A 19,725-nucleotide genomic window follows, 5' to 3' on the forward strand; every position below is an offset into this window, starting at 1 on the left:
GAAAAAGACATCTGCAGGTGTCTTGTCTGTTGTTGCGGTCCGCAAGTCTGTGCAGAGTGGCGCGGCGTGGCGTGGCGGTGCTGCCCCCGGCCGGCCCCGCTTCTGGCCGCCACTATAAATACGGTCGCTTTGCTGTCAGTGTCCATTTCCTTTATAATTTGTTGTCACCCCTCTCCCCGCCGCCCCCTCTCCTCCTCATGCTCCCCCATCCTCGCCTCCTTCGCTCTTCCCCACCTCTCTCTTCCTCCCAGTTTTCCCCAGTTCACTTTCTCCCCGGGTGGAAAATGAAATTGACATTTTCTCGTCGGCTCCTCCTTTGCGACGCAGGTCACGTGTGCGAGAGAGACAGAGACAGTGAGCCACACCCCCTCTCTCTCGCACTCCCGCCCGGACGGCGCCTCCGGGGTCGCAGACAGACCAGTATCGAGTTGCACTGCAGCTGCAGCCGATGCAGCCTCCCACAGACCGCACTGTGTCAATAATATCAATATGGAGTCGTAATCTGCCATGATGCAATCCCATGAAGGGAAGGGGTATGTCTCTGAGTGATCAAGATCACCAAATCCTCCCCCTAGGGTGACGGCATTTGTCGGCGGCCAAGCGGTGCATTGTTGCAACACGTGCCCGAAGTAGTCTTCACATGATCCATAGACGCTCATAAAAGCCGTAACTGACGGATATTATACGGTTATTTATACAATTTTTCGTGCATTTGCCCCATGCGATAGGGTTTGATCAGAGACAGTGTTCTTATGACGGTTCTCTTTTGCTCTGTCTGCTTACCGGGGCCGGGAGCGCCACGCCCGCCGAAACTCCCTGCTTGCTGCAGGTCGTAAATGTTCCAGCCAGATGGCTCGCGGCAACCGCAGAGAAGGGTTCACCTAGGTCAGGCGGGGCGGGGCGTGGCGGGGCGTGCCGGCGCGGGGCGTGGCCAGGGCGGCCAGGGCCTAGGTCATGTGGATCGCGTTAACAGCCCCGAGAGGGTGCCCCGCCTGTTCGTATGCGACTGGCCGTGAGCCCCCCCCCCCCCACACACACACCCTCGAGGGGCACGTGGTCAGCACATGGCAGCAGCGGGCCTGCTGAGAAGCTAGACTTGTGCGAAACCACAAAACCGCTACCGACAAAACAACACAAGTCCATGTGGCGGCGGGCGGCGGCGGGGCTGAGCTGGACCGGCATCGTGAACATCGCAGGTTCGGCAGACGACCACGAGTCAATAGTCAAATTGATAAAACTGGTTTGGGACCCTCGGACCCTCTTGCATATACCTGTTACATCCAAAATACGTTGTTACACTGATGCGGCGTCATGGCCCTTTTACACGCGCTAGGGTTCTCTTAGGTCAAAAGCGGTAGGCAAAGCCATCAGACCACCGGCGGGTGGGGGTGGAGATGGGGGCTCGAAGCACTCCGGTCGATGCGTAGGTAGGCAAATTCGCCCCCTACATTACATGACATCGGCCAAGAACCACGCCTGCAGCCCGGCCGCATGCCCGCATATATGCAGGCCAAGTTGAAGTTGAAGTATATAACTGCAGAACAGAGAGGACGGGTCGGGGGCCGGTATATGGACGTATAGGCCCGTGTGGACCATTACCTGTACTTGAGGAGAGCAGGGGGTGAAAGGTCTATAGGGGCACGGATTTATACCTTACGGGGTGCCCGGGGCTGGGTGGGAGGTTCCTCTTACCACTCTGACCAGTCAGGCCGGCAGGCCATAGCACAAAAAAATAAATAAATAAAAACAACTGGGAATGTGTCAAATCAATGGTATACTCAGACGGGAAAGTTTTTTTTTGTGTGTGTGTGTGTGTTGAAACGATGTCGTATTTCGAAAAAATAAACCTGTGCACGATTTCGACTCACGACATCGGACATCACCTGTTCGACTACAGAAAACTGATTCCTCTCTGGACAAGAATAATGTCTTCAGGAAAAATTTCGACATGAATAAGTCCTAGTTGTAGTCCTCTGCACCGCTTCAACTGATTCTCTTGTGCTTGCAGACGAGGACTGCTCGGGCGCCCCGGGTGCTCGCCGCCGGTCCTCCCAGAAGCCCCGCCGGAACCGCACCACCTTCAGCTCGGCGCAGCTGTCCGCCCTGGAGCGGGTGTTCGAGCGCACGCACTACCCGGACGCCTTCGTGCGCGAGGACCTGGCGCGGCGCGTGCAACTGAGCGAGGCGCGCGTGCAGGTAAGGGTCCCAAGTACCATCGCACTGGCGTGGACTTGTGTTCCGCCATTCATTCACGACGTCCCCGTTTCCAGGTGTGGTTCCAGAACAGGCGCGCCAAGTTCCGCCGCAACGAGCGAAGCGTGCTCTCCCAGCGGGGTGGGCTCGGGCTCGGCCTCGGGCTCTCTGCCACCCCCGCCCCGCTCACCTCCCCGATGTCGCCGCTGGGGGCCCCGGGCGGCCTGGGGGCGGGCCTCGGCCTCGGCGCGCTGCCCGCCTCCTTCTGCCCGCCCCCGCCGCCCCCCTGCGCGGACCAGGGCGCGGACCACGGCAGGCACCTCGCCGACGGCCAGGTGGTCCCCGACTACTCCATGCTGTGGAAGTCACCCACCGTGGCCGAAGGGCTGGGCCCGGGCCTGTCAGAATCCTCCCTGCTGCACCACGGCCAGCCCAACCCGTCCTGCGCGTTCATGGCTTCAGGTGAGAAACCCGGTGTCAGTAAATGTCAACTTGCCAACACATTCCAATTAGTACTATGCATTTTTTATTCACGACTGGTTTGAAAGCCTCGTATTCTCCCAAATAGTCAAGGAAAAAATAAGTCCGAGGGAAAATCAGCAATCTGTTTAAAAGTATCTTTTTCAGGTGACTGATCAACCCCTCACTTCTGTAGTTATGCTGTACCGCACGCGTGAGTGCGAGCGGGTTGCCTACTCGCTCGGCCCGTAAGGCGCCGTGGACAGGGGCGACATGGGCAAGCCCGCCCGCACTCGTGCGTGCGGTACAGTGTAACTATAGGAGTGAGCGGGGTTAATCATCCACCCAGTATACCAGCCCTGTCAACAAGTCTTTTTGATTTTCATTCTAAGGTGTTGTCTCTTTTGTTGCAGGCCTGCCGCCGTCCTACAGCTCGTCCAGTGCGCCCTCCTACAGCGTCACCAGCAGCATCGCGAACCTCAGGCTGCGGGCGCACGAGTACAGCAGGGATGCGCTGACCTATTACTAAATGAGAACCGTAGCCGGCGCGCGCGGTGTCGTTGAAAGTTTCGAAAATTGAACGCTTTCCGCATATTATTAGTGCTATTTTCGACGAGGTCTCTTGTTCCAAGTGAGAAATGAGTTATCTTCAACGTCGACTCGACGTCGAGACAGTCGAATAAACGTCATTTTGTCCTCCCAAATCCACATCTTTTCGATATTTCGACGTCGATTCGACGTTGAATCCGCGTCCCCATTTCTCACTTGGGTTATTACCATTAAAGAGGGAATTCCGCTGGCCTCTTCCTTGACTAGTCAAAAATGTGGATTAAACATAAAACACAAAGATGCGATACCCAGTGAGAAATGAAATATCAGACCGATATCGAAACGATATCGAATATCAGATATGTGTCAGTTTCAGGACCATCTCAGTGTCGAAGTGATGCGAAAATTGACAAACTATATCGTTCTGATATCAGTCCGATATTTCATTTCTCACTGACAAACTGTCTTATTAACACGAAATCGTTACGCCAAAGCCACATTGACGCCGTGAGAGTAATGTCCATAACGTCAGTAACAGCAGTATATATGGCCTAAATGTTTACTTATCATGATATTATGATGAACAGTGACCATTTCGCGTTCTTAGATAGTTACTTACGTACGACTGACTGAAACTATGTGTACACTCTTTTATCAAATAAATGGTTCAAATCGATTTTTGGTGCGTCTTCTCGTATTTTCCCGTGCCCTCTGACATTTCTTTCTGCGTACACAGGCCGGGTCTTACAGAGGCAAGAGGATGAAGGGGGGGGGGGGGTGGCGTGCTTTTGGCCTACCTATTGGGCGTCTTGCTGTTTTCAGGGGGCTGGAGAGGGGGAATACCTCAGCCCATTTCATTCCGTCCAATCATAGAGGACCAAATGAGGAAAAAGAAAATCACTTTGGGGTCACGTGTACCGCATTCATGTCGCAGAGACCATAAGAACGACAAGACGACTACATTCGGGCGACCTTGGTTCGAGTTACTCAGTCATCTGGCTCAGCCGGGCCCAACACACAATCAGAGCCGAGCGAGCAGGCAAGTAGTGACGTCACTTTACCCCTGGAGAGTTATCGGCACACACACAAAAAAAACTCTACAACGCTCTTTTGCGGCGGCAGGCCCTTCCGCGTTTCCACACACGGCAGCCGGCCGCCGAGCGCGTGTCAAATCAGATCCTCTCCGAGTGCCACGAGCTCCCGGGGCGCGGGCTGGGGCCGCTGTCGCACGCCGCCGCGCGCCTGGAGGCTTCCGGACCGCCAGGTTGGCACCCCTCGCGCTCGCAGCCTCGCATCCAATCCATGCGCGTAGTGCACTTGTTTACCGAGTGAGTGATGCGGAGCCCGGACCGTTTGTGTTCCAACAAATATGGATAAAATGTCTATGTCCGCCGACTAAGTGATGTGCGTTAGTGCAACGAGCCAGCGGGAACCGCAGCGCAGGACATGAGGTGTGCAGCAAGACCGTGCGGCGAGAGAACGCGACCCGAGAACCATGGTGGACAATAGGCACGGCACCAGTCGCCTTTGAGAACGTTGGAGGAAAATCACGATTTGCTCCCATTGCAATGTTCTCGAGCTCGTCCTCGGGGCCGGACACGCAAAACTATGACTTCGAGAAGGAGGAGAACGCGGCCAAGTGGCGGGGTGTCTTCGTGCAGTCCCTGAAAAAGGTGAGACATCGCGGGGCGGGCGCGGACTGCTGGGGGCCGAGCGGGCCGCCGCGGCCAGCACTTGTCGCCCCCCTTTTTAAGTTGTTTCGTGACAGTTTGCGATGAACCGTCAATCGACGGTGACTCGAGGTGTGGTTGCTTCATTCGACACCCCTGTCTACTCACTGTGGTGCCCTAGAACTGTCAAAGATTGGAGATCGGTGTAGGAGTTTCCGAAAGGCAGTCAAAGTGAGGTTAGGTGTTTTGTTTGTAAACACCATTTTATTTTGATGAGAGCCTTCCTGAGTAGTTCTGGATGGGATCATGGAGTGGATCATTGAGAATTCCTCACCAGGATTTGTCTCAGTTCTCAATTAAATTGTCTAAAATACGTTTACATCGTTTACAAGTGAGGTTAGGTAGCTCATGGAGGATGTCTCTTTGTCAATTATTTGCCAACTTTTTGCCACTATTTTTAATGACGCCCTCTCAGTAGGATCATTCTCTCTTAATTTTCCGTGATAGCATTAGTTTCCGCTTTGGCACTTTCTTATGATAGTATTCTTGTTTCATAGCGAAGAACGTAAAGATTCCGCAATGATATTCAGAATGAATTTCACTACCTCCACTCAGAAACTCTTGTCGTTCCCATCTTGAAATTTTACTTGTTTAGGGCTCTGACATTATATTCAGTTGTGCACCCTGTTGGTCAGCTCACTCTTCTCTTCTTCTCATTGTTTGTTAAGGTGCTGGAACAGGTGCATCCCTCCCTCACTGCACGCGAAGATGCCCTAGGGAGGGTGGAAACATTGATTCTGCGGCTTCTTGGTATGCTCTGTGCCCGTCCTTCTCCTCATACGGTTCAAGATGTTGAGGACAGAATCAAGCGCACCTTCCCAGGGCCCATTGATTGTTGGGCTCTCAATGAGGCTCAGGAAGCACTGGAAAAGGGGAAGAAGAAAGAAAATAAACTAGTGTTACCTGTCGATAGAGTCCACACAATGCTTCAAAAGGTTAGGAATGACAGATATGAAGTCTTCTAATGATTTAATGGCATGATTTTTAATCCTCTTCTTGTATTTTCCAGGATGTTTTACAGTACAAAATTGACATTCAAGTTACTCAGTTCTTAGTTGCAGTTCTGGAATATATTTCTGCTGATATATTGAAGGTATGCAACAAGTTTTATGGATGGCCTTCTTTTGACAGTAATTTTCCTTGCTCTTGGACAATCTAGATAATTATGATTTTTCTTTACGCAGTTGGTTGGAAATTATGTAAAAAATATTCGCCATGTAGAAATTACAAGCCAAGATGTTAGAATAGCCATGAATGCTGACAAGGTGAGTTGTTTCAAGATCTCTTGTTTGTTTTGCTGTAAATGAAAAACGATTCTTTTCATACCACTTTCTTGGATTCTGTTTACTTCGTATTTCTCAGCCTTTTTATAGTAATTAATTCACTCAACCTTGAGAAATAAATCACTTCAAATCATTAGTGAATGTTTCTAATATAAGTGTGTTACAGTTATGATGCTGAGACTGATATAACTTTCAAAATTAAAATTTCTTGGAAAATCGAGTAACATTTCTGTCTTCTTTTCAAAAATTTCTTGGTTAGGCTATATTTTAATCTACATTTAACTCTTTTCTCTTCCTCCTATTACTATGACATCATCACACGGTATGTGATGTGTCGCGTGTCGCCAATAGCTTGGTTACATAAATTAGAGCACCAGTAAGGTGACCAAAAATTTGTCTGGCTGGGTTCTGTTTTGTTTTCAATATTTACATTTACACTTGGTTTTTATATTAGGGTAATTGAAGGTTTCTCCCTTCTCATTTAACTATACTTTTGTGAGAACTTTTCTGAGAGTTTTAGTCCATCTTTATCCCAGAATATGGATGAACCCAATGTTATAGCTGTTCGTTAACAGATAATTCCTACTTCAAAATTTTGAGTGCAGTGTTTGCTTTTGCTCCAGGTACTTTTGGATCTGTTCTGCCAAGAGGATGATGGCAGTGCGGGTGCTCCTGTGACACACTTGCCTGAACCGCAACGTACTCCACATACATATGAAGACGTAGTTAAGGAACTTATTCAAGATGAGAAGCAGTATCTGAAGGAACTTCACATGATCATCAAAGTATTTAGAGAGGAAATTGCAAAAGTAGTCAACCATGACAGCAGGGTTTGTTCCATACTGAATATATTAACTTGTCATCTTAAAAACATATTGGTTTAAATATTTACCTATGGGATTTTTTTACAATTCACAGGAGTTAGATTTATTGTTCAGTAACATAATGGAAATCCAAGAATTAACAGTCACACTTTTGGGCTCCCTTGAGGATATGCTTGAAATCTGTGAAGAAAAGCAACATCCTGCAGTTGGTAGCTGTTTTGAAGAGCTTGCAGAGGTTTGCATTTTTAAACTTCTCACCAGTATCATTGAAAAAGTATTAAAAGACTGAACTACTATGTTTTGCTTCTTCAACAGGGTGCTGAATTTGATGTATATAGCAAGTATGCCCGAGATATTATTCAAGAACCCTGTAGGGAGGTATTGTCAAGGTTACTTGCAAGACCAGATGTGTATAATGCTTTACAGTCAGCAGGTCATGGTTTTAGGGAAGCAGTGAAATACTACTTACCTAAATTGCTACTGACCCCTGTGTGGCATTGCTTTCTTTATTTTGATTATCTACAGGTATGTAAGAATAGCTTATCAGGATTGTACATTGTTTTGTCATTTTTAGACGGTTTTCATATTCCCATTTAAAATTATTTCCACAGAGATTGGGTAGATTATGTCCAGTAAAAGATGATAAAGAAACATTGGAGCAAGTTGGGGGTCTCCTGCGACCACTGGAAGTAGAACTTAATGCTATTCTTCTACATACTCCAAGACAGTATGTATATTTATTAAATTATTTCATGACACTTATGTTGTTAAAAATAATCAATATTAATCATTTTTCCTCTTCTTTGTCTTTAGGGAAGTGGGGGTGCGGCAGCCGCGGGCCCGGCGCCAGGCAGCCCATGAAAAGCTAAGTGAGTTGCACAGTACGATTTACGGCTGGGACGTCAGAGAAAGTGGGCAATATTGCAATGAATTTATCAGAGGTGAGATGACAAGACATTTGTCTATATTTCGGTCAATGTTCTTTTCTTACTTGTTTCAAGATCTTTTTTTAAAAAACAATATTACTCATTTTTTTGCAGAGGATAATCTAGGTAAGGTAGGTTCTGGGAAACGTCTGACTGAACGCAGAGCGTTCCTGTTTGATGGTCTTATGGTGCTTTGCAAACCAAACAACAAACGCACCTCTGTGTCTGTCAACATTGGCCCTACACAGGGTGAATATAGAATGAAGGAAAAGTATTTCTTTCGGAAGTTAGAGATAATAGACCGTGAAGATTCAGATGGTAAAGAAAAACTTTATTATTACTTTACCTTCTTGCTCTTGTTGCACTTCTTTTTTTGTCATTGATCATCTTAATTATTTCTTTTTCAGAACTGAAATATGCTTTTGATATCGCCCCAAGGGGTGCTCCTACTGTGACTTTAGTTTGCAGCTCAGCTGAAGAGAAAAACAGCTGGATGGCTGATCTAATAATGCTCAATACTAAAAGGTATGTGTTTATTACTGTGTGTGCTGTGTCTTGAATGTGTTCTGATTTGTTTGAGCTCGACTTAACACACAGTTCTTTCTTTTGTAGTATGTTGGAGCGAACTCTTGACAGTATATTATTGGACGAGGAGAAAAAGCATCCTTTAAAACTACCTCCTCCTCATTTGTATAAGTTTGCTGAAGCAGATTCAAAGGACAACATTGCATTGGAAGAGAGAGAGAATGCAGGTGTACCTTTAATAAAGGTACAAAAGTGTTTTCTGTAGGTAGGGTTGCCTGGTAAAACTCATACAACACATTCTAATTTGTCTTGTTTTTCAGGGAGCTACTTTGTACAAATTAGTTGAAAGGCTCACATACCATATATATGCTGATCCTATGTTTGTTAGAACATTTCTGACAACATATCGTAGCTTTTGTACACCAAAGGCAAGTATTGCTTGTGTTTCTGTATCAGTTGTGTTTCATGTAGGGCTTCAGATATTAATTATAAGTTTTCTTTAGGAGCTGTTACATTTGCTCATTGAGAGATTTATGATCCCTGATCCATCTCAAGTTTATGAAGATCATGACCAAGATGGTGATAGCGATAAGGCTGCCAAGAATTCTCAGAGGGAGGACTGGAAGAGATACCGTAAGGAGTTTTGTCAGCCAGTACAGTTCAGGTAAGGAGATATTTCTCTATTTTTTTTCACTTTAGAGCATTCAAATATTATTTCTAATAATAATTTTCTCACAGGGTATTGAATGTTTTACGCCACTGGGTTGATCACCATTACTATGACTTTGAACGTGACCCAGAGCTTTTGGAAAAATTGCATGCATTCCTAGAGACAGTACAAGGCAAATCCATGCGAAAATGGGTTGACTCAGTTTTGAAGGTTGTACAAAGAAAAAGTGAATCAAATGAGCAATTACAACGGCACATCACATTCCCTTTTTATCGGTCGCCACCACCTGTTGAGTGGCACATTAAATGTCCTGAGGAAGAATGGACTATACTAACTGTAGGTTCTATTCCCTTCAATTTAGTTCTAAAACGTTAAATTGTTCTTGTTACTGAAAACCTTTCTGAAATTTTCAGTTGCATCCCATTGAAATTGCTCGCCAACTGACTTTGTTGGAGTTTGAATTGTACCGGGCGGTGAAGCCTTCTGAATTAGTTGGAAGTGTTTGGACCAAGAAAGACAAGGAGCAATCATCACCTAATCTTCTTCGCATGATAAAGCATACAACTAATGTGAGTATCTGCCTACTTTCTTAAAATACATGTTGATTTCCATTGATTCATTCATTGACTCGTTCATTCTTTAATTACTTTGTTTCATTACTTTGTTTTCCAGTTCACTCGGTGGCTTGAGCGAAATATAGTTGAAGCTGAAAACTTTGAAGAAAGAGTGGCTATAGTATCTCGAATTATTGAAATTATGCTGGTGCTTCAAGAATTGAACAATTTTAATGGTGTTTTGGCTGTTGTTTCTGCTATGGGTTCAGCATCAGTTTACAGACTCAAGTGTACATTTTCTGTAAGTTTGTTAACATTACATCTTCTTTAAATTACACATACTTATTGGAAGAGTTCTCATATCTAATCTTCTGTCTTTTAGAATCTGTCGGCTCGTTTGGAAAAAGCTCTTGAAGATGCAAGAGAATTGAACAGTGATCACTTTAAGAAGTATCAGGAGAAACTGAGGTCAATTAATCCTCCTTGTGTTCCTTTCTTTGGTAAGACCTTCAATTGCCACTGTTGTCAACTTCTCTGCTCAGCATCCATGCAGCCCCTTTCATGTTTTATCTTGTGTTTTAGGAATGTACCTCACAAACATTCTACACATTGAAGAAGGAAACCCAGATTTCTTACCTAATGCCCCAACTCTGATAAACTTCAGCAAAAGGCGAAAGGTCGCTGAAATCACTGGTGAAATTCAACAATATCAAAACCAGCCATATTGTCTACTAGTGGAGAAAAACCTAAGGGTAAGCACTATATCCTCAATTTATGCTGCCCTTGGATAGTTCTAGCCTTTGGTTCTACAATTGGATACCATGTGGACTTTCTACAAATAATTTATGATTTTGTTTTCTTTCAGCGCTTTATTGAGACATTAAATCCCTTTGGAGACAAGGGAGAGTTAGAGATAGCAGATTTTCTATACCAGAAAAGCTTAGAAGTTGAACCAAGAAATTGCACGCGGCCCCCAAGATTTGTAAGTTTATATCTCTTTTATCTCTGTTCCTGGTATATCTCGTATTTGTTTTGTAGATTTGACCTCTAGTGTGTGTATGTGCAACTTTTCGCATAGTGTTTCCCTTCTTAGCTAAACCTCCTTTGCTGTGTCCTCACACCTGCTTTGCACCTGTCTAGGGTCGGCGCTGGCCGGAGTTGAACCTTAAGTCACCAGGCATCAAGCCTCGCGGCTTGGCTAGTCGAACCCACCCTCCCACTCCACTGACTAGTGTCACAGAGCGACCAGTTATCTCCAACTGCGACAAGGATGGAGAGGACACTCCTCGCACCCCTCTCACAGCACCCCCCACTCCTCCTTCACACCCTGGACAATTTTCAACCGCCAGCGACTTTGGTGTCTTTGCTCAGGTCGTCCTGGGACCCTCTGGTGAGTAGCATCTCATTTTCCTCCATTGCCTTCTGTGCGGGCATGCGCCTTAACTCCACCGTGCTTTCCCCGCCAGGCCACGGCAACTCGTCGCCCGGAGGGCTCTCGCAGATGTCGCAGTTGTCGCAGATGTCGCACATCTGCTCGCAGTCCACGACGAGCTTGGTGTCGCCCACGCTGCAGCAGGGGCAGCCCAGCCCCGCGGGGCCCGGCCCATGGTCCGGCGGGGGGCTTCCGGGCGCCTCCCCCGCGACCTCGCCGTCCTTCGTGCACCCCCCGACCAGCCTGCCCTTCTCCGCCCCGGACAAGATGCCCCCTCCCGCCAACCCCCCGCCTCTTCCCCCGCGCCGGCCGCGCGAGAGCTCCATCAGTGACGGCGCCTCAGGCCCCGCGCTGTCGCCCGTCTCCAACCAGGCTCCAGCCAGGATCCCGTCGGCCAGCCAGGTAAGCAGAGCATGCCCGCGCCTATGCCCTGCCGATGGCGGCTGACGGACACTGTGGCTGATGCTCTTGTTCTTCCAGGCGCAGGCTGCACAGGCTCTGCAGGCGCGCCAGGCGCCCGACGCCCCCATCCTGCCGCCGCGGGACCTGTCTCCGCCCCCGCTGCCCCCCAGGACGGGCACGCTGCCGCGGCCGCACGCCCAGCGGCGCAACTCGGCGCTTGGGGACGCGCCGGGGCTGGGCGCCGCGTGCGCCGCTCAGGTGCAACCCCAGCCTAGGAGGCACATGTCCTTCAACGGGCCCACGTCCGCGTGCTCTGCCTCGCAGCCGCCGTCACCGCCCGCCAACAGCACTAGTCCCGTGGCGTACGCCTCAGGTAGGATTCCGTCTTCACCTATTTTGTCGTTGCCCGAGGAGCAAAATGACCTAGACGAGTTTAAACCCTTGCTTGTCCTTGTGCAGCTGGATTCCCGACCACCTACAACCACCGAGCGACGCAGTCGGTGCCCAGCACGACGCAGAGGCCGCCGGGGCCCGGACCCCACCGGCACGGGCTCAGCAACCTCAGCTGGCACCCGCCGAGGGTGGGGTCCGCGCCCACGCCGGCGCCGTCCCTCAACCGGCACGGCAACCAGGTGGGCATGCACGGCCGGCCCGTGCACCAGCGGCACGGCAGCGACAGCGACTGCCCCCCGGTGCCGCCGTCGCCCTCTGCGCTCACCGCCCCCAGCCCGCGGCTGCCTCCCAAGCCCCAGGGGCAGCTGCCCGGCCTGCCCGGCGCCCACTGACCGCGCCAGCCGCGCCATCAGGGCCATCAGCAGGGCTTTCAGAAGTTCACAAGTTGACAGAAGTGTTCATTGTCGCCTGAATGTTGCTACTAATGGTTGGTTTATATTGTTACTTGTCAATTTTTCTTTCTATCTTTTAAACCTTTTTATTTTTTTGTTTGTTTTGGATTGTCAGCCTCGTCATTATGTGGTGCTGTTTTTAAGTGATTCATTGGGAATATTTACATGAAATGTCTATGAGATTTGTTGTAATTTTGCCACATTTTGCGGTTTGGAATATGCTACTGGGGAATAATTATCATTATTTTTATTGTTTTTCAATTTTTAAATGTCGACAACTTCTATTCCAATATTTCCAATATGTTGTGTCTGTGTGTAAAGTACAGCTGTGTATTTCTTTATTTTTATTGATTTGTTATTCTGCTTTAGTTTTGTGCTGAAAATGAATGCCTTATGAGCTAAGCAACTACACTAATATACAACATTGTGGTTTTGATGCCTCTGCATGGTAATTCAAAGTGTCCAGCAAACTCTAAATAAGGATTTTTTATCTTATCTATAGTTGAGGTAGACTTTAAAAACCATGAACTTTACAGAGACCCAGCTTGTAGATTGTCTCCTACTCTCCTATTCTGAACAAAAAGCTTCTTATATTGTTTTGTGTGCTTGCTTTTGTTTTAAATTACTTGAAAATTTTATTGTACAAGACAAACTTGAATGTAAGTTGTTTTGTGATAAATTTAATCCATTCACTGCTTGTTCTTTTCACAAACGCTGGGCTGCAACACTTTAGGTTTTTCTTAAAGTAAAAGCTTTGCTTCAATATTTTATCTATTAGCATCCGAACAAGCCCAACATGAATTTTGAAAAGCAGAACAGCCATTAAAATTATTGATTTGTAGAATGATAATTATTTAGACTGTGTATTAAGATAAAAAAATGTGCCTGAAAAGATTTTATATGTTGTAATATGTACGTAGGTAATTGTTGAATTGTCTTACATTTTCAGAAATTTTACATGGCTTGTTGCCAGTTGTCAAGTTGGATTTTGATTTTAGTGGGAATCTTTGCATTGAAGCTATACAATTTGGCCAAGTGGTCTGTTTTTAGTCAATATTCCAGCAACAGCTCATTCTCACTTTCTGTCACCATTACAAGCTAAAGATGGGATCATTGAAAGGGGTATTTGTTGATTTCCTACTATCTTGAGCTACTGGGTAACACTTTGCATTTTACCAATAATCAATCTTTCCAGCATATAGAGTTGCTAGGTACTAATTCAGTTTGTACCTCAGAGGGTGGCATTTTGTAAAAGTGCCTCATCTATGTTGTTGATTTGCCACTATTCCTGTGCCAAAACTTAACATTCCTGGTTTGATGTTTGTAATACAAACATTGTTGAAATTCTTTATTTGAAATCCTTAGTTTTCTTCTACAGACTGCAAAAGAATGTCAATGTTTATGAGTAAATTCAGAATGAAGGTGAAGAGTCAGGAATAACCACAAATGTTGTATGACAGATGAATGAACTGTGATATGTAGTGTTTTTAATTTTGTGATTGATTTTTTATGACTCTGTAGATTTGTAGTGTATATACGTGTGCCTTATATTTTATGGCAAGGTGCATAGATCCTATATATGCAGTATATAAAAGTTATATAAATGACCAAACAATGAATTACTATTCATTGCTTATGTATGTGATTGTATAGAGTAAATAAATTGTTGAGAAAGCAGACTTCTACTTGTTTCCTTATATGATGTATCATTGAGTTGTTCGCCTTGGTTCAGATTCTCATCGGTCTGGTCCAGTTCAGTTCTTTTCGTGCATTTTCGTGGGGAAAAGGGGGGGAGGAGCAAAAAGGAACTCGACTGGACTGCACCGATGAGAATTCAGAGAGAGAGAGAAAGAGAGAGAGCCTTCCAATTCTTATCGGAACACCACCGAACGACCTGCTGGAGCTGAAAAGCTGAAACCTGAGCAACCTGGAACAACCTGGACCGCCGCACGCTATGATTCTGCCGCCTGCCACCAGATGGCGCCTCTCGCACTTGTCGACGGCGTCTGCTTTTGTTTACCGATTTACTTTTGTCTGTTTTGAGTTCGTTTTGGGTTGGGGACATCTTCCTTATGTGTTTACGGAGTTTTGGTTAGTTTTCGAGATCGTGACGACGACATTTTAAAAGTTTGATCCGTTACCCATCAGTAATTATCTGTTGTTCTTACCGGTATGTGATGTAGTGCTCATCTGTGATGGTTTCTTTGGTGTGACAGTCTAACTAACTACAACCAAAAGTTTTGCCGCCGACTGACGGCTTTGGTTGTGTCGAAATCCTTGAGGAAGAGGAATCTGCTCGGATATGTCGCCGACAAATATCTTGTCCGAGACGGATAAACCCGAACATGAGCAGGTAAAGAGGGTCACTAGGGTTGCGTCAAAATAAGAGGCGGGTCACCCGACCGACCGACCGACCGACCGACCGACAACCCGCTGCGAATGCGCGAATGCGCGTAATCACTCTAAAGAGCAAAGAACTGCATATTTTCGGAAGCAGGAAGACACGAGGATGATTATTAATATGTAAAGTTAACATATTTTAATCTTTTCTGGAATTCGTTATTGGCTTTTATGTTTGGGTGTTTAGCGCAGCCATACCCCTAGAGCCTACCCCTCTCAAATAAACGCCGTTCTTCCCGCTCCGCTGCTACGTTGTCAACAAGTGACGATCTAACAGCAAATAAACAAATTTTTGCCGGTTAACAAATAAACAAATTTTTGCCGTTCATTCTTGAAACTGTTACGAAATTGACTATTGCTGTTTACCTGCTACGCTTATGCTCGCTAGGTGGTAAGTTTCCTGTTTGTGATTTAGAAGTGGTGGTTGTCATGAAGTTATTGTCTGATTTACATGTTATTATATGGTATAATCAGTCCTTTAACCTAGTTAACCTGACATTTCAGGTGAGAAGTTTGTTTCCTATAGTTGAAAATGGATTTCGATGATGATGATGATGCGGTAGCCGACGTTCTGCAGGTGCTGCACGTGCTTTTGACTCTTGACGAGGATAACGATGATGACAATAATTTAGTGCCTAGAGGAGAAGGTACTCAAAACAGTTCATTTATTGAGTTTACACAAGTGTGCACGAGTTACTAACATGATTATGGATTTGCAGGTCGATCATATCCAAATGTGGATATGGAATGGTGGAGCTCACTCCAAGATCCGTATTTCAAATCACATTTCAGGATGGATCGTACCTGCTATGAAGTAATTTATATCCTGGATGATAAGTCTGTGGGTGCGCTGTGAACTAAGTTGTACTAAGTTGAGCATTTATTCTCTGTTTCTTATAGGCTTTACTTGTTACTGTTGGACGACACATGTATGACACAGGCAGAATTCGCAGACAAGGGTTGCCAATTAGTTATGCCTTGATGTACACACTTTGGTCACTGGCAAACCCTGACACTTTCAGGAGCACCGGAGTGACCTTTGGAAAAGGAAGGGGATCCATACACAACCAGTACCGGACAATTATTGAAGTGCTTAGAGAGCTACGTGGTCGCTACATCAAATGGCCCTCAAATCGGGAAATGGCTAGAACTGCACGAATTTTTGAGGACCGCTATGGCTATCCTCAAGTTGTAGGTTGCATTGATGGGTGTCACATTCCAATAATGAAACCCTCGGAGCAGCCGCAACAATTCCTCAACAGACACCACCAGTACTCCTTACTTCTGCAGGGTGTATGTGACGATCGTCTCCTATTCCGAGATGTGTTTCTTGGACAGCCAGGGGCAGTTGGAGATGCAAGAACGTTTCGGAGGAGTCCATTGAGCCAATCGATGCTCAGGCACAGGGACTTCATGGATGGCTTTCACCTTTTGGGTGATGGTGCTTATCCTTTGACAGACAAGGTAATGAAAAACCATGTTTTCATGTGTGGAATAGTAATGGTTGTAGTTCTTTTTTTAAATACTGTTTTGCTCTCTTTTCATTAGTTACTTATACCTTACAAGGATTATGGCAACATGACAGTTCGACAAAGGGCTCATAACAGGACTTTGTCCCAATGTCGCTCTGCCATTGAGAGAGCCTTTGCTTTGCTGAAAGGCAAATGGAGAAGACTCAAGTACCTCCCATCATACTGTCTGGATTACCAACTCGACCACATTATGGCATGCCTTGTTCTGCACAACTTTGTCATTTTACATGGAGATGACTGTGACGTAAGCATGTCATTAACATTATTTTTAATTGTTAAGTTTAATGTTGTGTTGCCTCCTGTAATTAATATCTATTTCCAATGATTTCAAATCAGGGTGAAGAATATGAAGGTCTTGAAAGAGATGAGGGAGACTATGTTCAACTGATGGAGGCTGCCAAAATTAGAGGTGAAAACAAAAGGTGGTATATTTCAGCCATGATAATGTTGGATTTGTAAGAAAAAAAATTTGTACTCTAAATAATCAGTCTTTATAATCACATATTTTGATTCAAATTTGAAAATCTACAGTACAATTGTTGCCATGTTGATATGGTAACTTAACATATATATATATATGTATATATGTATGTCCAATTTGCAATGAAATTATATAAATATACAATAAAAAATAAAAATGCATGTAATGAAACATTACTAAGTAATTTAAAAAAACAAACAAACAATTATTGAATTATATTTCCTCAATTCTTCTCACCTTTGGCCAGACGAAAATTCCCTCTCTATTTCTGCTTTGAGCAGTCGAGCAGTCGAGCAGTCTGATTTTGAGGCATACTGATAACTTAACTTACATATATGAAAATATGTATGTCCAATTTGCAATAAAATTATATAAATATACAATAAAAAAATAAAAATGCATGTAATGAAACATTACTAAGTAATTTAAAAAACAAACAAACAAACAATTATTCAATTATGATTCCTCAATCCTTCTTGCCTTTGGCCAGATGAGAACTGAGTTGTTTCAAAATTTGCAACTTTTCCATCTCTATTTCTGTTTTGACCTGTTGGGCAGTTTGATTTCGAGGCATACTGGTTGGGCGAGTTCTGCCTGGAGCACTTTCTGGTGACTTCTAGAAAAATGGTTTCAATATGATAGTCACAGCTATTTCATCAAATAAATGAGATTAAAATTGTTTTGAAAATGATTTGTTGCTCACCTTTGACTTGTGATGTACAAGCTTTACGCCAGCACCCTGGACTTGCTCAGGATGAGAGCCCACCTCTTTCCTTTTCAATTCATGCATTAGCTCCATTAAGTTTCTGGTTGGTCTATCTTTAATCATTTCTAAGGGACCACAAGCTCCTGTGCGGTTTGCCTCATCACAATAGTCCCTATAGTCTCTCGAGAGCATCTCCATTTTCTGCTCACACTTTTGAGCTCCATGTATGTATTTGTTACGATACAATGCTTCACTTATTTTGCGCCAAAAGTGGATACTTCTCTTCGCTTTTGGTGCATTGTAATCCTCCTTGTTGTCCAGGCAAGCCTGGACAAGTGCCAACTCAGAATTGATATTCCATGATGCAGCTAGTAAACAAAATACAATTTATATTTAGCATTTCAGATCATGAAATTAATTTTTAGGACAAAGGATGTTGATGAGTACAACAGTCATGAATACCTTCGGAAAACTTAATGAGGTCATCCATATATCTATCGTCGGTCTCGGGCTGCTGCAGTAGAGCTTCATCAGCATCTGTCCATTCGAATTTAGATCCTTTGAGAATTGATATGCTGGTATTATTGTCAAATATAACTGAATGAATCTTAAATAGAGGGTGCAATAGATGGTTCTTTTGCTTCCATCTCCTAAAATTCTCCCTCATTGTTTCCTTCTTGCTGCGCATTTTATGTATGTCTGTGTTTACTCCTTTCTTTTCCAAATAGCCTGTTAGTGATTCTAGGAAGTTATCATGACTGCCCGATTTGGGTACATCACCTCTCTTCCTTGCAAGTACTTTAAGAAAGAAGTTTGACCCCTCCTCATCATTTAGAGTTATTTTTTCCTCAACTTCTTCTGGAAACAGATCTGTATATGAAACAATTAATAACTTTAAGCACAGCTAAAACAATAAATATCAAGGTATAACGTAAAAATCACATACCACGATTGGAGTTGTCATTGAGAATTACTTTAGTCACTGTCATATTCTCTAGGTGTGTGGCTAATGTAGCCTCCTCAGCAGTACTGAACTGAAAGTAAAATTTGTTTCCAGAAAAATGTACATCATGCAGATGAAAACACAGATGGACATGAATTTCAATCACTACAGGGGTACCTGAACAACTGCAGATTTCTTGCTAGAGTTCATTTCACACTTCACAATAGCATCAGAATTTTCTTGGGTCAAAAATTTGGCTTTAACCATTTCCTGAAGGAGGAATCGCTTGAATTCAGTCTGGAATATTGAGAAAGAAATGTCATTGTCACATAGCTAAGAAATTATTGCTTTGAATCAGGACAATCATTATCTTCATACCGCAGTGAATGAAGCAGTCAGCCCACAGATCTCAACAGTGTCACTGCTCTTATGTTTTGATAACTCTAAGATATCATTATCATTCCAATCATAATTCATGCTATGTTGGCTCTGATTGATTGATTGATTTAGTGAACTTAACTGCTCCAAAACCAAGGACCGACCCTCATAATCCACCTTCAGCAAAACAATTAAGCTGGCAGCTTCAACAGAGGAAAACTGGGGGAACAAAGGTTTAAAACCAAATAATGCCAAACTTTACTCTAAAATAATAAACAATAGACGATTGGTCTTAGGATACCTCAACAGTAGCTGTTGTTTCATCAGATAACCTGCAGGCCTCTGCTGGTTTCTCAGGTGGACGGCAAAATTTTTCTTCATACAATGCATTATTTAGAATGTACAGTACATTGACCTGTGCAGACAAAAGTTATTTGAGAAATGTAATGCTTACGCACCTATGATACCAGATTTTATACTGTAACAAAGCCACACGAAAAATGCTGGCGCCAAAATCCTTCGATACAAACCACTTCAAAATTGGTAGGTAGTCCATAAACCTTAACTTTTGAAGTTAGCTGGGGCAGGGGATCAGCTGGTTTGGTCTCTATAACATGCTCAACTTGTCTTGTTACAACAGTTTTCCCATCATAATCGATGGGCAAGGAGCATATTTTAGTAGCAGCAGCTACTGAAGTGAACTGAAATGACCAAAAAGTTACAGGACTTGCTATCAACGCTTTGCAATAATTTAGGAACCTAACATACTTCAACAATTGCTGTGGTTGCACCAGTTTTAGTGCACTCCTTGGCAGGCTTCTCAGACCTTTCACAAAATTTTGCTTTTACTAAAGCATCGTTTATGACATAGCAAACTGTGACCTGTAATTGTT

General features: G+C 44.6%; 5 protein-coding genes across 8 annotated transcripts in view; 4 read left to right on the forward strand and 1 right to left on the reverse strand.

Annotated features, from left to right (window-relative positions):
• LOC113207381 (paired mesoderm homeobox protein 2-like) overlaps nt 1-3,873 on the forward strand; it is a 16,555-nt gene extending 12,682 nt beyond the window's left edge. The window contains exons 2-4 of the mRNA XM_026423922.2: nt 2,009-2,196; nt 2,271-2,655; nt 3,066-3,873. Coding sequence (XP_026279707.2) covers nt 2,009-2,196; nt 2,271-2,655; nt 3,066-3,181 — 689 coding nt within the window. The 3' untranslated portion in view covers nt 3,182-3,873. The remainder of the gene's footprint in view (nt 1-2,008; nt 2,197-2,270; nt 2,656-3,065) is intronic.
• A 599-nt stretch (nt 3,874-4,472) lies between these two features.
• Nucleotides 4,473-14,071, forward strand: LOC113207351 (protein son of sevenless). The gene is made up of 24 exons (XM_026423879.2): nt 4,473-4,874; nt 5,600-5,866; nt 5,941-6,024; nt 6,116-6,196; nt 6,838-7,044; nt 7,133-7,273; nt 7,354-7,563; nt 7,650-7,765; nt 7,852-7,979; nt 8,079-8,282; nt 8,372-8,489; nt 8,577-8,733; nt 8,810-8,917; nt 8,993-9,153; nt 9,228-9,495; nt 9,573-9,728; nt 9,832-10,014; nt 10,096-10,213; nt 10,296-10,465; nt 10,579-10,695; nt 10,854-11,103; nt 11,180-11,547; nt 11,626-11,920; nt 12,007-14,071. The coding sequence occupies exons 1-24, from the start codon at nt 4,770-4,772 to the stop codon at nt 12,330-12,332; spliced, it is 4,338 nt and encodes a 1,445-aa protein (XP_026279664.1). The 5' UTR covers nt 4,473-4,769; the 3' UTR covers nt 12,333-14,071.
• Nucleotides 14,072-14,375: 304 nt separating this feature from the next.
• LOC113207368 (uncharacterized) overlaps nt 14,376-19,725 on the forward strand; it is an 11,002-nt gene continuing 5,652 nt past the window's right edge. Inside the window, exons 1-2 of one of the 4 annotated variants that reach the window (XM_026423902.2) lie at nt 14,376-14,483; nt 14,609-14,745. In XM_026423902.2, coding sequence (XP_026279687.2) covers nt 14,695-14,745 — 51 coding nt within the window. In that variant the 5' untranslated portion in view covers nt 14,376-14,483; nt 14,609-14,694. Of the gene's footprint in view, nt 14,746-19,725 lie in introns of all 4 variants that reach the window. The other 3 variants (XM_026423903.2, XM_052277679.1, XM_052277678.1) reach the window with 3 other exon arrangements.
• LOC113207370 (uncharacterized) lies at nt 14,769-17,010 on the forward strand. The gene is made up of 6 exons (XM_026423904.2): nt 14,769-15,183; nt 15,297-15,439; nt 15,512-15,606; nt 15,693-16,256; nt 16,341-16,568; nt 16,661-17,010. Exons 2-6 carry the CDS (start codon nt 15,325-15,327, stop codon nt 16,781-16,783), a joined length of 1,125 nt encoding a protein of 374 aa, XP_026279689.1. The 5' UTR covers nt 14,769-15,183; nt 15,297-15,324; the 3' UTR covers nt 16,784-17,010.
• LOC113207367 (uncharacterized) overlaps nt 16,793-19,725 on the reverse strand; it is a 5,215-nt gene continuing 2,282 nt past the window's right edge. Inside the window, exons 6-13 of the mRNA XM_052277677.1 lie at nt 19,363-19,533; nt 19,134-19,247; nt 18,833-19,051; nt 18,632-18,751; nt 18,458-18,545; nt 17,974-18,381; nt 17,509-17,879; nt 16,793-17,421 (exon numbers count right to left, since the gene is read on the reverse strand). Coding sequence (XP_052133637.1) covers nt 17,272-17,421; nt 17,509-17,879; nt 17,974-18,381; nt 18,458-18,545; nt 18,632-18,751; nt 18,833-19,051; nt 19,134-19,247; nt 19,363-19,533 — 1,641 coding nt within the window. The 3' untranslated portion in view covers nt 16,793-17,271. The remainder of the gene's footprint in view (nt 17,422-17,508; nt 17,880-17,973; nt 18,382-18,457; nt 18,546-18,631; nt 18,752-18,832; nt 19,052-19,133; nt 19,248-19,362; nt 19,534-19,725) is intronic.

This window comes from Frankliniella occidentalis, unplaced genomic scaffold (assembly GCF_000697945.3).
Source record: "Frankliniella occidentalis isolate FOCC.00 unplaced genomic scaffold, Focc_3.1 Scaffold11, whole genome shotgun sequence".
Classification (NCBI taxonomy): Eukaryota; Metazoa; Arthropoda; class Insecta; order Thysanoptera; family Thripidae; genus Frankliniella; species Frankliniella occidentalis.

Coding starts and splice junctions, on each gene's coding strand:
- LOC113207351 (XM_026423879.2), top strand. CDS start 4,770: ATGTTCTCGAGCTCGTCCTCGGGGCCGGACACGCAAAACTATGACTTC. Junction 5,867..5,940: donor TCCACACAATGCTTCAAAAG/GTTAGGAATGAC, acceptor TGTATTTTCCAG/GATGTTTTACAGTACAAAAT. Junction 8,734..8,809: donor CAGGTGTACCTTTAATAAAG/GTACAAAAGTGT, acceptor CTTGTTTTTCAG/GGAGCTACTTTGTACAAATT.
- LOC113207370 (XM_026423904.2), top strand. CDS start 15,325: ATGGATTTCGATGATGATGATGATGCGGTAGCCGACGTTCTGCAGGTG. Junction 15,440..15,511: donor TTTAGTGCCTAGAGGAGAAG/GTACTCAAAACA, acceptor ATGGATTTGCAG/GTCGATCATATCCAAATGTG. Junction 15,607..15,692: donor TGGATCGTACCTGCTATGAA/GTAATTTATATC, acceptor TGTTTCTTATAG/GCTTTACTTGTTACTGTTGG.